At 44.1% G+C, this 23,300-nt stretch overlaps 3 protein-coding genes across 3 annotated transcripts in view; 2 read left to right on the top strand and 1 right to left on the bottom strand.

The window, feature by feature from the left end:
• LOC103217997 (thiamine transporter 2) overlaps positions 1-23,094 on the top strand; it is a 45,226-nt gene extending 22,132 nt beyond the window's left edge. Inside the window, 7 exon segments of the mRNA XM_038001440.2 lie at positions 361-498; positions 5,021-5,097; positions 11,378-11,384; positions 22,551-22,621; positions 22,624-22,670; positions 22,672-22,723; positions 23,051-23,094. Of these exon segments, the coding sequence (XP_037857368.2) occupies positions 361-498; positions 5,021-5,097; positions 11,378-11,384; positions 22,551-22,621; positions 22,624-22,670; positions 22,672-22,723; positions 23,051-23,094 (436 nt within the window).
• On the bottom strand, positions 15,890-16,759 carry LOC140712690 (uncharacterized). Its single transcript, XM_073020285.1, has one exon. The coding sequence runs from the start codon at positions 16,605-16,607 to the stop codon at positions 16,290-16,292; it is 318 nt and encodes a 105-aa protein (XP_072876386.1). The 5' UTR covers positions 16,608-16,759; the 3' UTR covers positions 15,890-16,289.
• Positions 19,166-19,628, top strand: LOC140712689 (uncharacterized). Its single transcript, XM_073020284.1, has one exon. The coding sequence runs from the start codon at positions 19,266-19,268 to the stop codon at positions 19,626-19,628; it is 363 nt and encodes a 120-aa protein (XP_072876385.1). The 5' UTR covers positions 19,166-19,265.
• Positions 23,095-23,300: the final 206 nt, after the last annotated feature.

The raw sequence follows: 23,300 nt of genomic DNA, 5'->3' as shown, positions 1-23,300 counted from the left end.
GGCCTGATATGTCTAATTTCAAAAGTGACTTGCTAAGCCATATTTATCTCAAATGACGTTCAATGTTTTCTAGTTGCAGAGTATTTTGAAAATGTGGTTTAATTTTAGAATTGGTTAACTAGTTTTAAATTCTTAGCATACTATATCCCATCCCACGGAATTGTTAAAATACATTGCACCATCCCATTTGTCTATTTCTTCAGGCTATCTCTGCTAAAAGAGCTTTTAGAAAGAAACTGTCAATAGAAACCTGGGCTTCCTCAGCAGAGCAAAGCCTTGAGAAGAACACCATTTGCTGTTTTGTATTTGAATGCGCATGTGTGCGTCCTTTTAAAACTCTTTCCATTTGTACAATGACAGATTTCAGATTGGAGTTAATCTGAGCATGGAAGACTATGCCCTGGCATTTGGAATTAAACCCTTCATTGCCTTGATGATTCAACCCATCATGACTATGACTGTGGTTGACAACCAAGGGCTGGGGCTTCCCTTTGACATTCAGGGAAGTTCATGGCCACTGTGCTCTCATGGACAAAGAGGCATATTTTCAAAACTATATATCTATATCTATTTATCTTTATCCTTTTAAAAATCAGATTTATTGATAAATAATATATGTGCAGTAACTTCACACTTTTTATGTACAGTTCTATGAATTTGGGCAAATGTACAGCTGTGTGACCACCACCACAATGAAGATAAAGCAGAATTCCATCAGCCCAAACAGTGCCCTTACGTTTCTCTGCCACCGGTCCCCTGTCCCCACTCCTTGTCCCTGGCAACCACTGATTGGTTTTCTACCCATATAGTTTGTCATTGGTTTTCTCTCCATACAGTTTGTCATTATAGAATGCCAAATCAATGGAATTATTTTTTATATAGCCTTTTGCTTCTGGTTTCTTTCCTTTAGCACAATGTCTTCAATAGAATAATTTTGTATTGAGAAATGGAAATACGGTGTAGTTAAGGTTCTATTTCTTAAGAAACATTTTCATTAAACAGGTGACCTTTTCACTAATCAGGTGAAGGAATGAAAGACCTGTGTAAAATTAAAGCCATGAGGTCATTCCAATGGAAGTGGTTCTCATTAGCTACCGCTAAAGGTTTTTCTTTGCCCTAGCTAAAGTTCAATCTTATTAGAGCTTAGTGCACAAATTCTGTAAATCTACTCTGTCTCATGGGAGAAATCGTCATTCTTACCTATCTATAAATAGATAAGAATTCCTACAAAATATTTAGAAGCTATCTTCTTTAAAAGCAAAAAGGCAAAAAGAAATCATTTCAGAATACAAAATTAAATGAAGTAATGCCAGGACATTTTTTAAAAATCTATTTTGTAGTCACACTTGTTCAACAGAGGAAAGGATTGCTTCCATTTAAGAAACATTAGCACTAAGATTCATATAGATTCAGTACTACACACTTGTTCAATACAATATGCTTGTTTGAGGCTATTCAATGTGCAAACATTACTTTCTAAAATAAAATTTAAATTCCTAATTTACTATCTGGTTGGCAAATTGCTCTTCAGTTTTTCAGAAATTATTCTCTGTATCATATGTTAGCAAGAGAACAAGCTTGAAATCAGCAAAATCTGGTTTTGAATCTTGATGTTTATAGTGATGTGTTAAAAACTTTTCATTTTGGAAAACTTCAAATACATACAACGTTTTGAAAAAATAGTATAATGAAACCTCATTTTCTCCTTACTCAACTTTAACAAGTATCAATTTATGGCCAAACTTGTTTCATCTGTACCCCACTCCCCATGAAATTTCTCACCCCTGCTTCTAGATTATTTTAAAGTAAACCCTAAAGATGTAATCTTCTCTTAATATCTCAATTTTCTTATGAATCAAATGACTATAAGAATATAAATGAATATAAGACTTACTATATGAGTTCTCACACAGGTTAAGTGCTGGCCTCTAAACCACACCATTCCTGGCCTTTAGTGTTGTCAATATACAAACATCTCTCTCTCTTTTCCTAATTGAAAAAATAACATCTATTTACATTAATCAACATGGTTAGGAGGCACTTACCTTTTCGAAGGACTTTTACGTTAATCAGCTCCAGATATTTCCTCTACTTTTCGACAAATGCATTATATCCTAAGTTGAAATGAATGAATTCCTATAACTGAATTAGTTAAAATACGACTAGAAATAAAAGGACCCATCAATCCTTCTATTCTCTTTTCTGCCACTATTTTGTGTATCCTAATTTAAAATTTAAGTGTCTTCTTTGTTGGCAAATCAATACCTTTTGCTCTTTCTTCAAAAGGCAGGGGGCCACACAAGCATTAAAACCTGAAAACAAGTCTAAACTTTGGCAGAAAAATTCAAGTTTTATGTTTTGTATCCCCTGATACTTCAATATTTCTGAATCCTTTTAGCTTCTTGACCAAGAGGAATATATTTAAGTCACTCCTTTAAAATATTTGTATTGCCACCATATCTCCTCTGCTAGTCTCTGCTGACATCCTCAATGCTGGAACAACTTTCAGTTCGGTTCTTCCATGGAAAGCTATCTTTAAGCTCAGTTGCTAAAGAAGAGACCAGTTACCCAGGTACAGAGCAGGATGAGCAAAAACATACAGCTCAAAGGCATAACAGAAGACAAACCTTATTCCTATACACAAAGAAGAAAAGATGTTATTACGAATGGCTGGTCTTGAAAACTATGCTTCTTAAAAATTGATTTTTTGGTAGGAATCTAATTAAATATGCTTTCACTAAGTTTTTAAGAGCCAGTAATATGGAATTGCGTTGATTAGTAACTCCCAAATCTCAATCATAATTGTCCATTTATCATTGACTCTGTCTGCACTCATGATATTCCACTAATAGGAGGCCAAATGCCATTTTTAAAAATTGGAATATAAAAAGTAGAAAGTGCAAACTGAATCAGCATTTTTCTCTGACACAGAGATTCAGCAAAGAGTAGGATGCAGCAAGACGTCCAGAAGCGATTCCTTCATTTTCCCAGCATGTCTCAAACTGCTATCACAACATGAACTATTTATGGATTTTAAAAGATCTTAATGGATTTATGAAGATCTTAAAAAGAGGTTTTAAGACACATCTTTGAAGATGACTGAAAGACTAGGGGAAGAGGCCCATGAGAAAAGCTAAAAGAAGCATTTTTATCTCAACTAGAAAAAGCTGAAGAGTAATTTAGTAATAATCACCAAGCTGGTTATGGAGAGAGTGGTAGATATAATCATCTTTACTGAAGGCATAAGAATATATTGTGGTTGACTAATGATATAAAATGATTTCCTGGCAGAATCTTATTTCCAAAAACATATGAAATTCACAAGTTCGAATATAAGAGGGATTTGGAGGGGATGGGTAAATAACCATACAACATCTCGAATAAGGTTAATTTTTTAAAATAAGCCTTTAATTAGGTAAACGAAGTAATAACAACCCACAAGTTTTACACCAGAACACCCACCTCTTGGTTATCTGTTACCAGACCTCTTCACCCCTCTCATCAGCCCCCACTTCCCTACTTTCACCTCCCAGTTTGCAGAGATAACTTTTGGAATGAGAAACAGAATGAGTAAGTGCCATTTCTTCTTGATCAAGGGAGTTGAAAGTAAGACCCCTCTGTCATTCACTAATTTCTTTGCCTTCACCCTTCTCCTCCCTGGATGGTCTTGAGGCTTAAGACATGAAAAGCAACTCTTATCACCAAGTTTGGGGAGTATACACAAAAAAGAAAAGGGAAAGGCCAGTGGCCCCAAGTGCCCCCTTGATATCACAGAAACCACAGCTACTGTGCTGCTCTGCCTTCATTTTCCTCACTGGGAAATACATAGAGACCCTGCCCAGTGCTCACAACCAGCAGCCGTTGCACTCAGCCACTCTGGGACCAGCTGATGGCCTCTGATTGCACCCTCCATTAGATTAACCAGCTAGCATAACTGGTACTTTAATCTACCTTTAATTAAATAAAAGTTAGAATCATGAAAACGCATTTTTAGTTGCAACCCCAAAGGGATTAGTAAGGAGAGGGGCACTCTGCGTAGAAAGATTACCTCCCAAAAAGTCAAATACAGTGATGACATCATTTTAAGTGCATGAAGTGGGGATTCATGCAGATGAATTTCATGTCCATGAAAATGGACAATTTTCAGTGTGTGTGGAATATGTGGTATTTGACAGTCCAGATAGCCCAGATGAGTGTTCTCACTTCATATTCATGGACTCAAATGCAGGATGTGTGTGGTCCATCAGCCTTAGGTTCCACTATTTCATAAACTATTTTTTGGTGTCTTAACTCAAAGGACAGCTGAAGTCAAAGGCCAGATTTTCTTCCTTTTCTTTTCTTTTTTGAAACAGTCTTGCTTTGTCGCCTACGCTGGAGTGCAATCTCGGCTCACTGCCACCTCAGCCTCCCAAGTAGCTGGGATTGCAGGCACATGCAACCACACCCAAATAATTTTTGTATTTTTAGTAGAGATGGGGTTTCGCCATGTTGGCCAGGCTGGTCTCAAACTCCTGACCTCAGGTGATCTACCCCCACCTCAGCCTCCCAAAGTGCTGCGATTACAGGCCTGAGCCACCGTACCTGGCCCACATTATCATTATCAAACAAAATAAACTCCTTAAATGGATTTTCAGTGAGTTTGGGTCCTGATCATTTAGATGTTGCCTTGTTTTCTTACTTTTCTATCCTAATGGAGATGGTCTCCATGCAATTACCTTAGGGGGAATGGGATTGAGGGGTTGAGCTTAAAGGAGAAAGGGGTGCCATGGCTGGAATATGACACCAAATCTCGTGCTGAGGCTTGGTCCCTAATGTGGCAGTGTTGAGAAGTGGTGTCTTTAAGAGGTGACTGGGTCATTCAAGAGGGATCAATGCCTTTCTCCTGAAAGGAAGCTCTTGCTCGCTTGGGAATGGATTAGTCACCACTCAAGTGAGTTGTTATAAGCAAGGCTGCCTCCCATGTTTGGTCTCTGCACATGTGCTTCTCCTTCCTTAATGGATTTATGTGCTGTGCTATGACACAGCACAAAGCAAGGCCCTTGCCAAAAGCCAGCCAGATTCTGCCCCCTGATCTTGGACCTCCCAGCTTCCAGAACTGTGAGCTAAATAAGCGTCATTTTTTAACAAATGTTTTAGTCTCAGGTATTCTCAGTCAACAGAAAATGGACTAAGAGGGGGACTTTAGGGTTGTTTGAAGTTTAAACAAATTTCAGTCAATGTTTTTAAATTTTTTTATTAAGAAAAGCTTATTTATTAAAGGCAACAGATTTTTTAAAAAATATTAAAGTAAGAAAGGCTTACTTGCATTAGGCAACAACAGACTGGATATCAGAAAAATCTTTACACCACAAAACCCTTGGATTTCATGGATATACATTTAATTTAAAAAAAAATAAATGGCTGAACTGGTAAGAAACTAAGAAAAATCCTCAGATGCCAAAGCAAGAACAGGAGACCAGATAGCTAAGGAAGCATTGACTCTGCTGTGTGCTCAAGGCATCTGCTGGTTCCCCCAAAACCTAAAGTTTTGGTTCTAGTGGCAACCCCAAAGGGCCACATCCTCAGTGAATGATGAATCAGAACAAAATACAAAATGACAGGGGGAAAATCCCTTAAGAAGACGACTAATCTGGGTGGAGTCTGGAGAATATGCCCTCAGCATTTGTCTTTATAAACCAGCACTCACATAATTCTGGAGTCCTACTCCTACAAGCTAAACTTTTCTCTTTTAAGCTGAAAATTTAGTTTAAAGTGGTCCTGATTGGCAATGTCTCCAGGCACCTATATGTAACAAAGGCAAATGGTTTCTGAAAGAATGTACCTCAATACAGGAATCAAAATATTGCCACAAATAAAATTCCATCAAATATGAGATTATGAATTTTAAAAATTCAGAATCATACAAGGATATAAAGTTTCAGGAACAAGCCAACTGAAGTAATAGATAGCGAAATCAGACTAACAACGATTTGACATAGAAGAATTATCAGTATTTGAATATAAAATGTTCAGTATGTTTACACATGGAGGAAAATAACATCATAAGAATAGAATAAGATACATAAATAGAACATCCTAAGAATAGAACAAAATAATCATGAATTTGGGGAAAAATAGAACTACAGTCATGGGAAGCGTAAGTATGTTTTGGTTAATGATGGACCGTGTATATCAGCAGTCCCCACCCTTTTTGACACCAGGGACTGGTTTCGTGGAAAACAATTTTTCCACAAACCAGGGTGGGGGAATGGTTTCAGGATTTCAAATGCATTATATTTTTGTACATTTTATTTCTATTATTATTGCATTGTAATATATAATGAAGTAATTTTACAACTCACCATAATGTAGAATCCGTGGGAGCCCTGAGTTTGTTTTCCTGGGAGCCAGTGACAGATCATAAGGCATTAGATTCTCATAAGGAGTGCACAACCTAGATCCCTCACATGCAAAGTTGACAACAGGGTTCACGCTCCCTTGAGAATTTCATGCCGCTGCTGATCTGACAGGAAGCAGAGCTCAGGCAGCAATGGGAGCAATGGGAGCAATGGGGAGTGGCTGTAAATACAGATGAAGCTTCTCTTGCTCACCCACCACTCACTTTCTGCTGGCGGCCTGGTTCCTAACAGGCCATGGACCGTGGTACAGGCCCTTGGACTGGAGGTTGAGAACCCCCGGCATATATGACAGTGGTCCCATAAGATCGCAGTGGAACTGAAAAATTCCTATCACTGGCCGGGTGCGGTGGCTCACGCCTGTAATGCCAGCACTTTGGGAGGCCGAGAAGGGTGGATCACGAGGTGAGGAGATAGAGACCATCCTGGCTAACACGGTGAAACCCCGTCTCTACTAAAAATACAAAAAAAAAAAAAATTATCCGGGCATGGTGGAAGGTGCCTGTGGTCCCAGCTACATGGGAGGCTGAGGCAGGAGAATGGCGTGAACCCAGGAGGCGGAGCTTGCAGTGAGCTGAGATCCGGCCACTGCACTCCAGCCTGGGTGACACAGCGAGACTCCATCTCAAAAAAAAAAAAAATTCCTATCACCTAGTGACATCGTAGCCGTCATGATGTTGTATAGCAAAGCATTACTCATGTGTTTGTGGTGATGCCAATGTAAACAAAACTACTGCACTGCAAGTCTTATAAAAGTCTAGCACATGCAATTACGTACAGCATATGATACTTGATAATTATAATAAGTGGCCGGGCACGGTGGCTCACGCCTGTAATCCCAACACTTTGGGAGGCCGAGGTGGGCAGGGCAGATCACCCGAGGTCAGGAGTTCAAGACCAGCGTGGCCAGCACGGTGAAACCCCATCACTACTAAAAATACAAAACTAGCCAGCCATGGTGGCAGGTGCCTGTAATCCCAGTTACTCGGAGACTGAGGCAGGAGAATCGCCTGAACCTGGGAGGTGGAGGTTGTAGTGAACCAAGATTGTGCCACTGCACTCCAGCCTGGGTGACAGAGCAAGACCCTAAAAGAGCAACTTCCAGCCCTGGAGCTCCGTTCACGTAAGTGCCCTACAGGGTGTACCATGTTTTATCTCTTATATGTATTTTTACTGTATCTTTTCTATGTGTAAATACGTTTAGATACACAAATGCTTACCATTGTGTTACAGTTGTCTACAGCGTTCAGCACAGTAACAGGCTGTACAAGTTTACAGCCTAGGAACAATAGGCTATGCCATTTAGCCTAAGTATGTAGCAGGCTATGCCATCTAGGTTTGTATAAGTCTACCATATGATGTTTGCACAATGACACAATCACCTGGCAGTGCCTTTCTCAAGAAATATCCCTGTTATTAAGGATGCATGACTGTAGGCAAGAATAGAAGCTTAATAAACAAGAGCTATGTAGAAGTTAAGAGCAATAAAGAAGAAAATATTAAACTAGAAGAGCTTATTTAGAATACAGCACAGAGATGAAAGTGAAAAAATTATTAACACATATGGAGATTAGCGTGAGAAAGTTCCACAAAGGTCTATTTGAAGTTCCTTGGGGAGATAATAAGATAGAAATGACAGACAGACAAAGAAATATCCATGGAGAATTTTGCAGACGAGATGAAAGGCATGAATTAGATTTAGGAAGCCTAACAGCTCTCCAAAGGAGTAAATGAAAAGAAATTCAAATCTAAACACACCGTAGTGAAACTGCAGAATACCAAAGAAAAAGAAATCTTATAAACAGTCAGAAGAATAAAAAGAGCATCACCTACAGAAAAATGATAATTAGATTGACAAATGACTTCTCAATGGCACACAATGGAAGCCAGAAAGGTAGTGGAATAATGCCTTCAAAGTGCTGGAGAAAATAATTGCCAGCTTAGGGTTGTATACAAAGAGGAAAACGTTTCAAAAAATGAGAGTAAAATAAAGACATTTTCAGACAAACAGAAATGGCGTGAGTGAGACACACTCACTCAGTAAGACTGTAACAGACCCTTCCAAAAGCAGCTGCTAAAGGATGCACTCAAGGAAGAAGGAAAATTACCCCAAAAGGAAGGCATATGATGCAAGAGGGAGTGTGAAACAGAAAACACGTGAGTAAATCTCAACACTGGCCATGTCAAACAGTAGTTAACTTTTTATATCTTGAAGAGTTTTCAAAAACATAAGACTAACATTCTGGACAATAAGAAATTAGAAATTAGAAGAATGTTCAAAACCAAAGATTTTTGTGCTGTTCTGGAAAAGGTAAAGGTGATTAATTAGACACTGCCAGGGTGGCATGCCAAGCCGGGAGGGGTAGCAGCCCAGCTGGTCGGGAGCATACTTTATCACCATCATTATTTAGAATTGCTGGTACATGGCAACAATAAAATGCAGACAGGCCCTTCATCAGTTTTACTATTGCTTTTAAATTCTCTACAGGTAATTCTCCTCCTTACTGCCTGTACCTAGGGAAGACCACTTCATCACCACCACTATAGTCCTAGCTAGTTGGGAGGCTGAGACAGGAGGCTCACTTGAGCCTAGGAGTTCAAGGCTGCAATGAGCTATGGTTGTCATAAGGAGTGCACAACCTAGATCCGTCACACGCACAGTTCACTATAGGGTTCATGCAGCCTGGGTAACAGAGCAAGACCCTGTTTCTAAAATATATGTATATCTGTGTTTATACACATAGACATATATAAAAATATTTTATATGAATATAGTTGGGCATTCTTACATAGATTGTTTTGCTTAACATTATGTTTGTGAGATTAAGTCATCTCTTTGCTTCCCTTTAAGGCAAAAATTTATGGAAGTGTTGTCTATTTCCTGTCTCTCAATTCCTCTCCTCACACTTTTTCTTTAAACCCATTCGTATCCATCTTTTGTCTTCAATACTTCGCCAAAACCATTCCTGTCCAGATCACCAGTATCGATCCAGCAGTCATTCGCCAGTGCTCACCTCACTTCACGCATCTCGCTTCACCCATTGGTAACATTGTCACCATTGTCACTCTCTGCCCCTTGAAACAGTTCCATACTCACTTCCAGGACACCATGCATTCTTAATTTTACTCTTTCTTCACTGGGTGCTCCTTTCTGTCTCCTTTGCCGACGTCTCCTCTTTTTTCAGAGGTGTTAACCCTAGAGCTCCTAAGGTTAAGTGCTTAGAAACTCTTTTCTCTATACAGTCTTTGATGGTTTCATGCAATCTCTATATTTGTATACTGATGACGCCAAAAATGATAGCTCAGACCTTGACTTTTCCCCCTGAACTTCAGACCGCTGTATTCAGCTGCTTACTACTCAGTATTTCCATTGGGAGGTCTAGTGGACATCTGCAATTCAGCCTGCTCCAGGTGGAATCCTCATCTTGCTCAAAACGGTGCTATCTGCCATTTTTCCCCATCTTTCAAGTTGCTTAGGCCCAAAACCTTGAAGTCATTTTTGACTCCTCCTAGTCTCTCTCATCTCAAATGTAACGTGTCAGAAAATATTCTTTTCTTTATTTTCAAACTAAATCTAGGAGATAGTTACTTCTCACCACCTCCATGGCTACTGCTCTGGTCTGAGTTGTCACTATCTCATCCACGTGGTTTATTGCAAGACCTTCTAACTCATCTCTGCTTTAATCCTTTGCCCTCCTCAACCTAGCCCAGAATAGCAGTCAGAGCTCTCTTTATACAATATACAGGAGATCATGTCACTTTTCTGCTCTGAACTCTCCAATGGCTTTCCAGTTCATACACAGTAAAGAACTACAGGCCTGAGGGTAATCTGCGAACCCCACCTGGTCTTCCTGCCCTCCCCTTTACCTATGTGGTCTCATTTTCTACTCTTCTTCCTCTCACTCAGTTCAGCTACCCTGGGCTCCTTGAGCGTCTTTAAATATTTCAGAAACCATCTTTGGACTTTAGCTTCCTTTCCCTGGAACACTCTTTCCCCCAGATATCCACATGGCTTGCTCTGCGACTCACTTCCTTTAAGTCTTTGTTCAAATGTCTCCTTTTCAATGCGGCCTGCCATGATGATCGTATTTAAATTTACATCTCTTCCCACCTTGTAATACACTCTTTCTGAATCTTTATTTCTACATTCTGGGTCCTTATTTTTAAAAATACAAACTGAAATATTTATTAAATATTAAACATTAAATTAAATACCAGTATTAAATTATATGATACGGGATTCAAATTAACCCATGGGGGGAAGGGTAAATGGTTGGGGCATGGATGAAGCAAGATTGGCCATGAGTTGATAATTGATGAAACTGGGTGCCTTGAAAGATTGGCCCATCATGAGCCCCTTCAAGACCACATCCATTGGCCAGTGAACTGGGTACCATCAAATTATTTAATTGAACAGATTGAAACAAACCATCTACATGGCCTCAGTGAGCAACTGAAACCCAAAATGCTGTTTCAACACATTCAAGGCCACCCCCAGAACAACATGGAAACCAAAAGAGTGGGACATGTAAGAGCACGAACCTTGGTGTTGCTGTGAAGCGTTGTACAGATGTGATTGAAGTCTGTAATCAGTTGATTTTCAATACAATCCTGGCTGGGCACGGTGGCTCATGCCTGTAATCCCAGCACTTTGGGAGGCCGAGGCGGGCAGATCACGAAGTCAGGAGATCGAGACCATTCTGGCTAACACGGTGAAACCCTGTCTCTACTGAAAATACAAAAAAAATTAGCTGGGCGTGGTGGCAGGCGCCTGTAGTCCCAGCTACTCGGGAGGCTGAGGCAGGAGAATGGCGTGAACCCGGGAAGCGGAGCTTGCAGTGAGCCAAGATTGCACCACTGCACTCCAGCCTGGGCAACAGAGCAAGATTCCGTCTCAAAAAAAAAAAAAATACAATCCTAGAGGAACTGATTCAATAATCTGGGTAGACCGGATTCAATCAGGGGAAAGGCCTTACCAGCAGTGCTGAGGTTCCTCTGGAGAGGGAGATTCAGTCTGTGTTCAGGAGCTTCAGCCTATGCCTGTGAGTCCTAGCCCTTCTGATGGCCTGTCCTGTGGATTTTGGACTGCCTTATCAGCCTCCAACACCATGGAAGCCAACTTTTTAAAATTAATTTCTTAATTTGTATCTCCTATTTGTTCTGTCTCTCAGGTTGAACCCTGACTGATGCAGATTTAAACAAGTAATATACTTTTTTTCTCTTAGTTTGTAGTACTGCTTTTGTTGAATAACCCATCAGGTTTGGGAGATTAGGTAGCCAGCAGCAGTGGATATGTTCCACTATTATAGCTCAGATTCTTAGCTGTAGGAGGCCGTACCCCCTCAGGCCACAGTGATGGTCTGTGCCACAAGCAGCCTATGTTAGTGCTTATAATACACTAAGTGGTAGGAACTGTGGTCACCAGCACCCAAAATGGCCCGAGGGCGCCACCTGGAAACAGATAAGCACCACAGGTCACCATGTTTGTCCTCAAACCTCCCAACGTCACCAGGTTAATTTTTCCCCTAAGGGGACCTGGAAATATTGCCATATGGATTCCAGTAGCCAAGAACCCCAGAAACGTCTGAATTCCCCTTCTCTCCCTTTCTGCATGGACAGGAGTATAGCGCCACCGACCTCCCGTGGAGACCCAGAGACCTTGGCCTCATCCAACCACAACCACACTGTTCGGCCCGAGACATTGGGTCTGCAACGTCTTTTTATCAAACAAACACGTCAACCAGGCCACATAAGGCATCTCTGAGCCATTTCCATACCTGCCCTTTAGCTAGAGAGTCTCCCCTTCTGTGGCAGCCTGCATTGCATGGTTGGTTCCTGCTCAGATGCCTCAGGACCTGAGTACCTCTTTCCTCATCCTTCTCAGGTGCCTCAGGGTCCACCTGAGCATTGTCTTCCTGAGCTCTCCAGCCCCAGGAATGAAGGATCGCATCAGTGCCCAACAGTCAGGGGGCCGTGCGCCACGATCTCGTTTCCACATTCCTTTCTGGCAGCCTTAGTCCATGGCCAGCTCACTCACATCCAGGAGTCCCACATATAACCCCTCCTGACCCATAAGGTGTCCAGCAGTACCATCCAGCTCTTGTGCCCCCAGGCTGACGTCTCCACCTTCAACCAGGTACTGGGAGGTTTTGCCCCTTGCTTCACCAATAAGCTATGATTCTGTCAGACTGGACCCTGCCTGCTGTGTCAGTTTTGGGGAGCAGATTCACTGCGCACTGATTACCAGTTTGTCTGAGTCCAGGGAGGCTCACACCCACACACACAACGAATGACATGAAGCAGGTTGATTACTTACAGGTAGGCAGCGAGGGGCATCAGAAGCCTGAGATTCATCATGATCAAGAAGCCGGGCTCAGGAAGCCATGCGGGGCCGATGAAGTCTGTCAGTGTCATAATTTTCAGTGCAAGGTGTTTTTGTTTCCACTGCTGTCACTTTCTCTCCTCATCCCAATCACACATACACCCTGACCCAGCACCACCTGCCTCTACCTGTCTAGCAGTTTTGCAGTTGTCTTTTCCTGTCCCATCCCCAGGCCCCATCCCCTAGTGCTAATGGGGATAATAATAGGTTATTCTCAAGCCTGCAGAGGATTTAGGTCAATCTGTAGTCTAAAGACTGTCTGGGCTGGGCATGTTGGCTCATGTTTGTTATTCCAGCACTTTGGGAGGCCAAGGCAGGCGGATGACCAGAGATCAGGAGTTCGAGACCAGCCTGTCCAACATGATGAAACCCCAACTCTACTAAAAATACGAAAAAAAAAAAAAATTAGCCAGGTGTGGTGGCAGGAACCTATAATTTTACCCCAGCTACTCAGGAGACTGAGACAGGAGAATCGTTTGAACCCGGGAAGCAGAGGATACAGTGAGCTGAGATCCCACCACTGTACTCCAGCCTGGGTGACAGAGCGAGACTCTGTCCCAAAAAATAAAAAATAAAAAAGACTGTCTGTATCCTCCAGTCTCTCTAAGGCAGTGGTCCCCAACTTTTTGGCACCAGGGACTGGTTTTGTGGAAGACAATTTTTCCATGGGAAGTGGGGAGATGGTTTCAGGATAATTCAAGCACATTACACTTACAATGCATTTTATTTCTATTATTATTACACTGTAATATATCATGAAATAATTGTACAACTCATAATTGTAGAATTAGTGGGAGCCCTGAGCTTGTTTTCCTGCAAATAGATGGTCCCATCTGAGGGTGATGAGAGACAGTGACAGATCAACAAGCATTAGATTCTCATAAAGTATATACAACCTAGATCCCTCACATGTGGAGTTCACAGTGGGGTTTGTGCTCCTATGAGAAGCTAATGCTGTGGCTGCTGATCTGACAGGAGGCGGAGCTTGGGTGGTAATGTGAGCGACGGGGAGCGGCTGTAAATACAAATGAAGCTTCCCACGTTTGCCCACCGCTCACCTCCTGCTGTGAGTCCTGGTCCGTGGTCTGGTGTTTGGGGACACCTGGTGTAAGGGGTTAGCAGTTCAGAAGCCAGCAGGTTTATTCCAAGATGAAGGGGGCCCCACTCTGACACGTATCTTCAAAAGCAAGACTGGCTCTGATCCCCACTCTCATAGGGTATCTGGCCTCTCTTGTATCCTACGCACGTCATGTCTGTGACCCAGAACCCAGCAAGCCCACAGCTTCAGCCCCGCATTTCACATTTTCAGTCTGTGGTCCACAGAGATCAATGTCTTGTTTTTGAGTTCAGCTATGTTGTTATTTTATTTTTATATGTTATATACACATATCTATCCTGTGTATGTAGCACAAAAACAAGCTTTCTTTTTCCTGTTTTGAACAGAGAGGCCGCATCAATGTGTGAAAACATGAAACCATCTTGATCCCAAATCTCCTCAGCCTAAAGTCTACAGCAAACAAAACCATAGAATCTCAACAGTCAGAAAAAGTGTGGAAGCTGGAGAAAATAATCAACAAGAAAAAAAGAAGGGAAAGGAAAGAGCAACATAGTCTTCATTAAATTAAAGCAGTTGAAGAAAATACTTCCTCCTTCAAAGAAGCTTGAAAATCCCCTTCCCATGGGTTTTCTTTTATTAGGCCCTGATTTCATTTCTTAATTTTACTAAAGATAGTAGAGAAGACGGTGTCACTGGGAGAGTTTTTTCACAGTTGAATGCATTTGGTTCTAAAATGTTTCAATAAATATTAGCCAGGTACGGGGGCAGGTGCCTGTAATCCCAGCTACTCAGGAGGCTAAGGCAAAAGAATCACTTGACCCTGGGAGGTAGAGGTTGCAGTGAACCGAGATCGCACCATTGCACTCCAGCCTGAGTGACAGAGCAAGACTCTGTCTCAAAAATAAATCAATAAATAAAATGTTTCAAATGTCTTCCACGAAATGTTGCAGTGTATGGAAAAAAAGGAAAAGAAAAAAGCCTCACACTCAGGAGAAAGGGAGGAAGAAGAAAGAAGAATATGAAATATGTGAATGAAAGAAACCCATCAAAACCCAGCTGAGCTTACCCCACCATTAAATTCCATATTTGTTCTTGATTGGAACGCCTGAGTTTGGTATGTGGGTCTGTCGCTGAAGGACTGTGTCATCTTACATCAATAAAACAGAGGCCCCAGGCAGACTCCTGTGGCTCATGCCTATAATCCCAGCACTTTGGGAGGCTGAGGCGGGTGGATCACTTGAGGTCAGTAGTTTGAGACCAGCCTGGCCAACGTGGCAAAACCCTGTCTCTACTAAAAATACAAAAATCAGCTGGGTATGGTGGCTCATGCCTGTAATCCCAGCTACTTGGGAGGCTGAGGCAGGAGAATCACTTAACCCAGGAGGCAGAGGTTGCAGTGAGCCGAGACAGTGCCACTGCACTCCAGCCTGAGGAACAGAGTGAGACTCTATCTCAAACAAAAACAGGGACCCCAGATCTCCAAGGAAGGAGACACACTTCAGGGCAATGTGATGTGTCTCTGAGCAGGGCTGGTCCCCAGAGACCTGGCCGCGGCTTCTTACATGATCCTTGGCTGCATTGCTGCCATAGCAAGTGTTTCTCATTTTTTTCTTTTTTTTTTTTTTTTTTTTTTTGGTTATTTTTAGTGTGTGTGTGTGTGTCAGGGTCTTGCTGGGTCACCCAGACTGGAGTGCAGTGGCGTGATCTCGGCTCACTGCAGCCTCAACCTCCTAGGCTCAAGTGATCTTCCTGCCCCAGCCTCCCGAGTAGCTGAGACTACAGGCACGCACCAGCACACCTGGCTAACTTTTTGTATTTTTTGTAGAGACGGGGGTCTCACCATGTTGCCCAAGTTGGTCTTGAACTCCTGGACTCTCCTGCCTTAGCCTCCCAAAGTGATGGGATTACAGGCGTGAGCCAGGGCGCAAGTGTTTCAAAGGCTTTGTTCAAAGATAAAAAAGATAAAATATCTCTCCAGTTTCTGAACAGACAAACCAGAATTCAGTGTGATTAAATGGAAGAAAGACAAAAAAGAGAACTTTTTATGGGCACTTAGTTTATTTTATTAGGAAATTTGGACAAGGTTACATGATAACTAAGAACACAAAAGCAAAAAACAAAGAAGCATCGCATGCTCATGGGAAGAGTGGAACTAAGACGGAGCTGCATAGGCGTGAGTATGTCCATCAGACCAAACACGAGGAGTTGTGATTTCATTTTCCTAAGGTCAGTTACTTGGACAGTTACACAGGTGCTGCACCGCTCTCATATTTTTCCATGAGATAGTTCCTATTAGTTTGGTAGCTTTTCAGATGGAAAGACATGAAACATCAAACAAACACAGCAACAGAGTTCAAGACCATAGAGGAGGGAGAGATCAGACAGGATGGGAAGGATGGGAGTCTTACCTACAGGACAGATAGCTGCAGCCCCTGCCCAGAGGCACGTGCCCCGCCTAGCAGCAGCATTGCTTCTGGCAGCAGCACTTCTGCTGGCAACAGCCCTTCCCACAGCCACAGCCACACGAGCTGCAGGTGCGGCGGCAGCAGCAGATCACGGGCGTGCTACAGCAGCCCCCACAGCAGCCGCGGCAGCAGGGGCAGCAGCTGGAGCAGCAGCCCACCCGGTAGCACCTGCAGGTGGTGCAGCTGCCACAGCCACCACAGCCACCACCGCAGCCACCACAGCCACCACAGCCACCACCGCAGCCACCGCAGCCACCACTGCAGCCACCACCGCAGCCACCACAACTTCCACAACCACAGCAACCCATGGTGTCAGTAGAGAGGACTCAGGAGAAGTGAGGAGGGAGGACTCAGGAGAGGTGAGGAGGTCTGATGTCTCCTTCTGCTGGGGGAGGCCCTTATGTACCATCTCAGGAAAAGGAAGAGGGAGTGACCCGGGACACATGACCAGTGGTCACTTCCTTGTTGCTGCTGCAGTTTCCATGATAAGGTTATCTAGGATTATTCCTTGTTTACATCCTTATGGGCTATATTTGACCCAAAACGTTTGCTCATTTTCACTTGTCTCTGTTAAAACCAGATTAAAAGCAAGCCAAGAGATGCTAACATGTAGGAGAGGATCTTCATTTTCTCAGAAACCAGTTGAATCCTTGAGACTTCGGGTTAAGCCGGAACCCAAGGTTGCTGCCAGCTGCTTTTCCATCTCTCTGCAATGGCTTCTCTCCAGGAAATCACCCTGGTTTCTTGGAAACTCCCGAGATGCAAAAGAGTAAATAAGAGCATCCAAATAAAACATGTCGTTTTTGCAAAAGTGCTCACTTCCCAGCTATATTTCTGAAGGGATCTTTGTAGTAAATGACTTTTTTCTTTTTTGTTTTCCTCACAATTTTCTATGATAAGGCTTGAAGCAACACTCCCTTCTCTTCTCACTCTGTCCTCCCTCCCAGATTGTTCACATTCACACCCACGGTGTAGATTTCCACATGTGTATTCCCTGGTTAGTTTCTCCACGGAGAGCCTCCAGCTCAGACTCTCCTGCAGACTACAAAATCCATCAATAGCCACTCCCCATTCCATCTTCTCCCCTTGGGGTTTCAGAGACATCTCCAGTGTCACATGCTCCAGACTCAAGTCATAATTCTCCCTGCCTGATCACCAACTATCCACCAGAAAAAAAACTGCGTTTTTCCTGCACTGCTCCGTATCCATCAAGGTACGAATCCATGTTAAAAATTATCTTTGAATCTTTCTTTTCTCTTAGTTCCATTTCTAGTCTTTCACCAAATTGTGTTGCTTCTGCCTCATTAATAACTTCAAACCTATTCAAGTATCCGTAGCTCCACTGTCCCCGCGATCCCAGTTCAAGCAACTCCCTGACAAGTTGAAAATGCTCTGTTTACTCCAAATACCACAGGGACAGCTTGGAGTCATTAATAAACAACTCTAATCAGCCATAGGGACGTGGCAGCACTTTCTCTTGCTCAAATTTCTGAAGAACAATTTTACCAAGTCGGGAAAACAGGCTTTGGGCAGCGAGCCTGTTACAAAATGAATTGGAGGATGATCTCGTCTGCAGCAGAGATGCTGGCTGCTGAGCACTGACCGATTGCCAGAAGCCTCTACCTCAGCACGCATGGAGAAGACCCTGCTTGCACTCATATTTTTCTTGCCTTTTTTACAGACATTTTGTTGGTCACAAACTCTCATGAAGTTTGTGATCCACAAACTGTGTCCACAGACACAGGCTTCTCCTTGGAGCCATAAACTCCTTTCCTTCCCATGCAGGGGCTTCATTCAGCTCAGCAAGCTTCTCTGACCTCTGGACCATGCGTCCCTCGATGTTCCCACTCTATGCTCTCTAAATAGCCCAAGAGCCTATTCTCTAGGGAGCCCAGGCCAGGCTGTTTAGCACAGATTTGTTTCTATTAGCCATCAATTGACATCACCGAATCAAGGACAAAAATGAATTCCTGGTGGGGCACAGTGGCTCACGTCTGTAATCCCAACACTTTGGGAGGCCGAGACAGGAGGATTGCTTGAACTCAGGAGTTCAAGACCAGCCTGGCCAACATGATGAAACTCTGTGTCTACTAAAAATACAAAAATCAACCAGGTATCGTGGCACATGCCTGTAATCCCAGCTACTCAGGAGGCTGAGGCAGGAGAATCACTTGAACCTGGGAGGCGGAGGTTACAGTGAACCAGACCAAGAATTACATCACCAAAATGCAGACTCCTAAAAGGATTGATTTCTGCTTTTGAAATAAGCATTAAGACCTCGTGTGCAGAAGACAAATCACAATGATGTGCTTCAAATGAGGAGGGAAGGAGCAGCATCGGTGCCTTCACTGGCCAATAAATGGGATGATGGCATCTGACTTTGGCAGTGACCTTTGAATCTGCTGCCATTTACACCTCCCAGCTAGTGGGGTTACTTACTATTGCAAGCCCTTTGAAGTCAGGGACTGTGCCTTCAATATCACTGCACCTGTCGCTGAAAAGCTCTCGGATTGTTTGGTCCAGGGGCTGCCTGGTGCTTTGTGGGGTTTGTAAGCCCTGTAACAACTCATGGACCTATGCACATGGCACATAATCCCAGGGCATCTTAGGAAGAAGGAGAAGGCTGTCATGGCTAAGGACGCCTCACCACACCTCAGCTCCCAGAATGCTTCCCTAGAACTTTTAGGCCTTTTTAACTTATACTGGAATACAGTTTTACGAAAAAAATAAACAAAACCGAAAATGTAGTGAAGACAAAGATGTCTGAAAGGAAAGTCAATATGAGATGGAGAGATTTCTCCATGTACATTAAGTCAAATGATAACAAGGAAGTGGTCATGTGTCTTCCCTCTCCTGTCTCCAGAGTTGGTACATAAGGGCCTCCCCCAGCAGAAGGAGGCATCAGACCTCCTCACCTCTCCTGAGTCCTCCCTCCTCACTTCTCCTGAGTCCTCTCTACTGACACCATGGGTTGCTGTGGTTGTGGAAGTTGTGGTGGCTGTGGTGGCTGCGGTGGTGGCTGTGGTGGCTGCGGTGGTGGCTGCGGTGGTGGCTGTGGTGGCTGTGGTGGTGGCTGCGGTGGTGGCTGTGGTGGTGGCTGTGGTGGTGGCTGTGGCAGCTGCACCACCTGCAGGTGCTACCGGGTGGGCTGCTGCTCCAGCTGCTGCCCCTGCTGCCGCGGCTGCTGTGGGGGCTGCTGTAGCACACCCGTGATCTGCTGCTGCCGCCGCACCTGCAGCTCGTGTGGCTGTGGCTGTGGGAAGGGCTGTTGCCAGCAGAAGGGCTGTTGCCAGCGGAAGTGCTGCTGCCAGAAGCAATGCTGCTGCTAGGCGAGGCACCTGCCTCTGGCAGCTGCTGCAGGTAACTGCTGTAGGTAAGCTTTCCCCTTCTGTCTGCCACTGACTAACAGACACAAGCATGACCTGAACCTGTCGCCTGCCTGTGAGTATTTTACATTCCTACAGTTTGTTTGTGATTCTGCCTGCATTTAATCATCACCAACAAAAATAATAACCATGCAGCCTTCTATGTTGATTACAATTCAAGTCACGACCGCAACGAAATGGAGTCAAAATAGTTAGACCTTCTTGAAATGCCTCTAAGGTTGCCTTCATTTCCATGCTGTTTTTACCGCTGCCTGGGGTATATTTGTATACACAAAGCAACACTTATCTTAATAAATTATACTAAATCATTCTCAAAGAGCTATCTCTTTTGTTCTCTCCAGTCTCTAAACTGTCTGTCCATGGGGAAAAATGAGTTTTATCCCAAAAGATAAATCAAAGAATAAAAAACTAGATGAATTCTTTACAAAGACACAGATTCATGGATGATTAATCCATTGTGGGTTTGTAACGAAGGAAGGGACTTGGGGGCACATCCTCAGCCTGACACTTCATTATCATAAACCAAAACTTTCCCCAAATCTCTCTCTTGATAGAGTCTTAGAAAGAGAAGTCTGGAGTCATAAATACCTCTTCAGACTGCAAATGGTCATATGATCATTCAGGAGCCTGGTCACCTTTGGGCAAAGATGAAATTTGGCTCTTAGCCATGTCAGGTATCATGGAAGTCCGTGGTATCAACCACTTCGAACTACAAAATTAGCTTTCACTGTAATGGGAGAATATCAGCATTAGAATCAAAATAGTCATACGCCCTACTGAGAGTGTCTTCATGCGTAATAAAAAATGTCCCCGAACACCCCTTCTGCTAATTTTTCATAGAGATTTCCCGATTCTTTTCTTTGCAGACTCCAGATTCTTGATTTATTGTGGCTGGTTTAGCAGCAAAGTGAGAAGGAAATGAGGTAGAGAGTGGGGAATCCCAGCTTGGGCGAGCAGTGGGGCGGGGGCCGAGGGAAGTCAAGCTCCTTGGGTGTCTCCAGAAGCTGGTTCTTGCTGCAACCCCACCAGGGCCACCTAGGGGGTTACCTTGTTACTCTAAGCAGAGCTTGGCTCTGGATAGAAGCTTAAACAGGTTGAACTGACCACATGAATGTTATAAACAAAGGGAACATGGGTCAAATAATCATGTCAAATAAGACTTCCAAAGAGGGGAAGATGCTGTCACAGAAAGACAGTTTTCCTTCCACCCTGAAATTCAGAAGAGCGGATTCGGAGGCGGGTGCGAGATGAGCCTCCCGATGTCTAAATTGACAAGATGGTCTTGGGCACTCATCCGGCTCTGGCTCTATTCCCTTTCCAGCTCCAAAAGCCCTGTGCCTCTAGGACCCTCAGGCTACCCAAAGCCCCTTAGTTACTCTCAGCCTTTAGGATTTACCTCTGGGGTCCCACCCTCTCACTCATTCTTCCTTCCCAGTCTTCACCCGTAGAACTGCCCCCTCCCTTGTGATGGTTCTCAGCTGGAAGAGTGGGGTCAGGAGAGAAGCATCAGTTCATCCATCTTACGCTAAGGCAAGGGGCATCCGCTTTTTCTCATGAGGGAGGACCCCTCAAGTCGCTTTTCCCACACAGTAATGTGGACCAACCCAACAGGCAGGATTCTGGGACATGTGGCTTTTCCAGACACCAAGACCCAACACTTCTTAGGCACTTGCTCCTCCTGTCCCACTCGTTGAAAATGTGAATTTGTTTCCAGTCAGCGTAAACAGTGGCTGTCTGCCAGGATTTGCTGGGTATCATTACTCATGTTGACATAGATTCCTGAAAAAAGAGCCCAGGTGGCCTGGTGTAAGGTTTGTGTTGTGCGTGTGTATGTGTGTGTGTATATATACACAAACACACACATATATTATGAGATAGTCAGATGGTCCGTCAGGCACGGCCACAAGAAGAGGCAAAGGAGGCTGGGCGCGGTAGCTCATGCCTGTAATTATAGCACTTTGTGAGGCCGAGGCAGGCGGATCACCTGAGGTCAGAAGTTTAAGACCAGCCTGACCAATATGGTGAAACCCCAACTCAACTAAAAAAATATATACAAAAATTAGCTGGGCGTGGTGGCATGTGCCTGTAGTCCCAACTACCGGGGAAGTTGGGATAGGAGAATCACTTGAACCCATGAGGCAGAGCTTGCAGTGAGCCGAGATCGTGCCACTGCACTCCAGCCTGGGCAACAGAGCGAGACTCCATCTCAAAAATTTAAAAAATAAATAAATAAATAAATAAAAAGAAGAGACAAAGGAGAGGTTCAGGAAAACAGTGTATTCCAATCACAGGTCCTAAGGAGATGGAGTCACTGCGTGCCAAGAGGGGGGGTCACATAGGAGGCGGCACCGGGGGAGTGGTCTCAGCCAGGCAGACAGGGAGAGAGGACCCACGGGCTCGCTCACGGGTGTGAGGGTGGAATATACGAGCAAGAGGTGCAGGGGTGCCCATCAGTGCATCTGAATGTTCCTGGGGCTCAGTCAGGGGAGGACAGGGAGGGGAACCTGTAGGCAAGGGCTAAACATGCCACGCTGGGGCCCACCTGGGAGAGACGGGCAAAACTTACCATGCAGTGCACCGGGGACACCCGTCTGCATCTCACCTCAGCAGAGGAGTAGCTGGAGGCATCTTCCTGTAATCCAGGTGTGAATTTGAGTCTTGGTTTAGGTTGTCTGAATAATTAGCACAAATGTAGTCAACTATCCCTTACTGTGGGGGAATTTATAGGCAGGGCTTATAGGGATTTGTGAACCAAGTGACAATACTAGTAGACTGAAAAATGAAAACAGTTTGTTGGGAACAATTGAACTACAGAAATATCTTCTTTAAATTCTGACCCATCTTTTTTCTTTTTCTTTTTTTAAGTCCATCTGAGAAACTAGAGCCTTGGGACCCAGGGATGAGGAAACTTACCGTACAGACATGCGTGCTGACCTTCGCCCTGCGGGCCACGGCCTCTGCCATGCAACTGCCCAAGCTTCAGCCTGAAACTCTCTCTGGCACCGCCCTAACCAGACCAAGTGTGAGGGAGGGAGCACGTAATGCAAAGTCCACAGAGGGCCGGGGGCGGTGGCTCAAGCCTGTAATCCCAGCACTTTGGGAGGCCGAGACGGGCAGATCACGAGATCAGGAGATCGAGACCATCCTGGTTAACACAGCGAAACCCCGTCTCTACTAAAAATACAAAAAACTAGCCGGGCGAGGTGGCGGGCGCCTGTAGTCCCAGCTACTCGGGAGGCTGAGGCAGGAGAATGGCGTGAACCCGGGAGGCGGAGCTTGCAGTGAGCTGAGATCCGGCCACTGCACTCCAGCCTGGGCGACAGAGCGAGACTCCGTCTCAAAAAAAAAAAAAAAAAAAAAAAAAGAAAAGTCCACAGAGAACAAGAAGCCACCAGTTTCAGTGCTCTGAAGTCATTCTAGATGGTTTCAGGGAAACTAGCTTCCCACCTCTGATAGGGATACCATGGCAAATACCACACTTTGCCTAGGATGATCATTCTTTGTGCACGACGCATCCCATCCCAAAGACAGTCCACGGCAGGACTTGCTCCATCTCTGAACTGGTCTCACCCCCTTAAACCTGCTTTTATATCTAGGAGTTTCTTTATTTTATTT

The sequence above is a fragment of the Chlorocebus sabaeus genome, chromosome 10 (assembly GCF_047675955.1).
Source record: "Chlorocebus sabaeus isolate Y175 chromosome 10, mChlSab1.0.hap1, whole genome shotgun sequence".
Taxonomy (NCBI): domain Eukaryota; kingdom Metazoa; phylum Chordata; class Mammalia; order Primates; family Cercopithecidae; genus Chlorocebus; species Chlorocebus sabaeus.
The sequence above is the reverse complement of the archived record's forward strand: the minus strand, read 5'-3'. Positions and strand labels throughout refer to the sequence as shown.

What these genes read in the sequence shown, in the direction of transcription:
- LOC140712689 (XM_073020284.1), top strand. Translation starts at nt 19,266, where the DNA reads ATGGGTTGCTGTGGTTGTGGAAGTTGTGGTGGCTGTGGTGGCTGCGGT.
- LOC140712690 (XM_073020285.1), bottom strand. Translation starts at nt 16,607, where the DNA reads ATGGGTTGCTGTGGTTGTGGAAGTTGTGGTGGCTGCGGTGGTGGCTGC.